Genomic DNA, 1,837 nt, shown 5'->3' with positions numbered 1-1,837 from the left:
GCCCCAGAGACACTCCATTTTGCAGCTGGGGCCTCACCGTGGGGTTATTTAGGTGGGACTGGGATCTTCTTCCTCATCCTCTGGTGCACAGCTGCGGCAAGGCTGGCTGCATATCAGGTTTGACATATTCTGGACAAAGTAAGGAGTGGGACCATGGCTACATGTCAGGTGGGGAAACTGAGGCACAGAGCAAGCACCAAGGACCTCTTGTGATGGGCAGTGGGGCAGGGGGCACAAGTGGATGCTTCCCATCAGCTCTGCACCTTCTGGCAGTATCTGTGCTCACCCAAAGATGGAGACACCAGGGATCATGGGAGGGAGAACAAAGACCACCCTGGGGTGACACCAGGTGCACAGGGAACCCTGTGGTACAGGGGAGCAGACAGTCCAGGGGTGATGTTGAGGACCAGGTTTCATGGAGAAGGCCTGTCTCTGGCCCCTCAGATCCCAGCACCTCCCAGTCACCCCTTGCTCCCGGCAAGCTGAGACGATGGCCATTGGTGGTCTCTCCTCTGTCCCAGGCATCAGCTTTGTCACCTGAGGAGGTGACAACCATCCTGCCAGCATGCCCCGGGCATCACCACTGCCATGGTCGCCATGGGGCCGGCCTGGTGTGAAGACCTTGGTCACTGCTGGGGTGTTTGTAACCACGCTCTGGAACCTGAGGTGCTTCCTCAGCCCCTCCAATGGCTCCAGAGAAGACTCTAAACACACAGAGCCACTGCTGGTGCTGGTGTGGGAATGGCCCTCGAAGCAGGTCCCCAATGTCAGTGGGGACGTGTGCCACGAGCTGTACGGCGTCACAGGCTGCTGGCTCACCACAGAGCGGCAGCTCCTGCACCAGGCCGATGTGGTGGTGTTCCCCCATGCCAGGCTTCAGCCTGGCCAGGACAGGCTGCCCAAGGAGAGACCACCAGGACAGAACTGGGTGTGGGTCTCCCTGGAGTCCCCCTCCAACAGTAGAGCTCTAGCAGGATGGAACCAGACCTTCAACTGGGTGATGACCTACAGGCAGGACTCAGACATCTTTATCCCCTATGGCAAGCTTGTGCCCAACCGCTCGGCCACTATGAACATCCCTGCAAAGACCAACTTGGTATCCTGGGTTATCAGCAACTACCACAGGACTCAGAAGAGAGCTGAAGTCTACAAAAACCTCTCCAGGTACCTCCATGTGAATGTATACGGGAAAGCAAACAACAAACCCCTCTGCAAGGACTGCCTCTTGCCAACGACATCCAAGTCCAGGTTCTACCTGGCCTTCGAGAACTCCATCCACCGGGACTACATCACAGAGAAGCTCTGGAGGAACTCGCTGCTGGCCGGCACTGTGCCCGTGGTGCTGGGGCCACCCCGGGCCAACTATGAGCAGTTCATTCCTGCCGATTCCTTCATCCACGTTGATGACTTCAACTCCCTGGAGGAGCTGGCCATCTTCCTGAAGACCATGAACTCCAGCCGCTACCAGCAGTTCTTTGCCTGGCAGAGGAGGTTCAGCGTGAAGCTCTACACTGACTGGAGGGAGCGGATCTGCACCATCTGCACCGCTTACCCCCACCTGCCCCGCGGCCACCTCTATCCCGACCTGCAGAGCTGGTTCAACTCCTAGTGTGTGCCAGGACCATTGGGATGTATCCAGGCAGAGGATACAGGGGTGGGAGGTGTGTGAGGCACCCACCTGCAGACTAGGATGTGGGGCACAGAGAGAAGGGAGGACCACTCTTGTCCCAACCCAGCTGTTGCCACACTGGGACCTTGAGCAATTCCCCATGACTTAATTTTCCTGACCCAATGTTGACCATCTTGCCAGAGTGCTGGCAGGACCATAGGGTGCTTT

At 57.7% G+C, this 1,837-nt stretch overlaps 1 protein-coding gene across 1 annotated transcript; it reads left to right on the top strand.

Annotated features, from left to right (window-relative positions):
- Positions 1-552: 552 nt before the first annotated feature.
- FUT7 (fucosyltransferase 7) lies at positions 553-1,837 on the top strand. Its single transcript, XM_008926059.2, has one exon. It carries the CDS (start codon positions 566-568, stop codon positions 1,607-1,609), a length of 1,044 nt encoding a protein of 347 aa, XP_008924307.2. The 5' UTR covers positions 553-565; the 3' UTR covers positions 1,610-1,837.

Source organism: Manacus vitellinus, unplaced genomic scaffold (assembly GCF_001715985.3).
Source record: "Manacus vitellinus isolate BGI_N305 unplaced genomic scaffold, ASM171598v3 scaffold_27_pilon, whole genome shotgun sequence".
Taxonomy (NCBI): Eukaryota; Metazoa; Chordata; class Aves; order Passeriformes; family Pipridae; genus Manacus; species Manacus vitellinus.
This window is presented reverse-complemented; position numbering and strand designations above follow the sequence as displayed.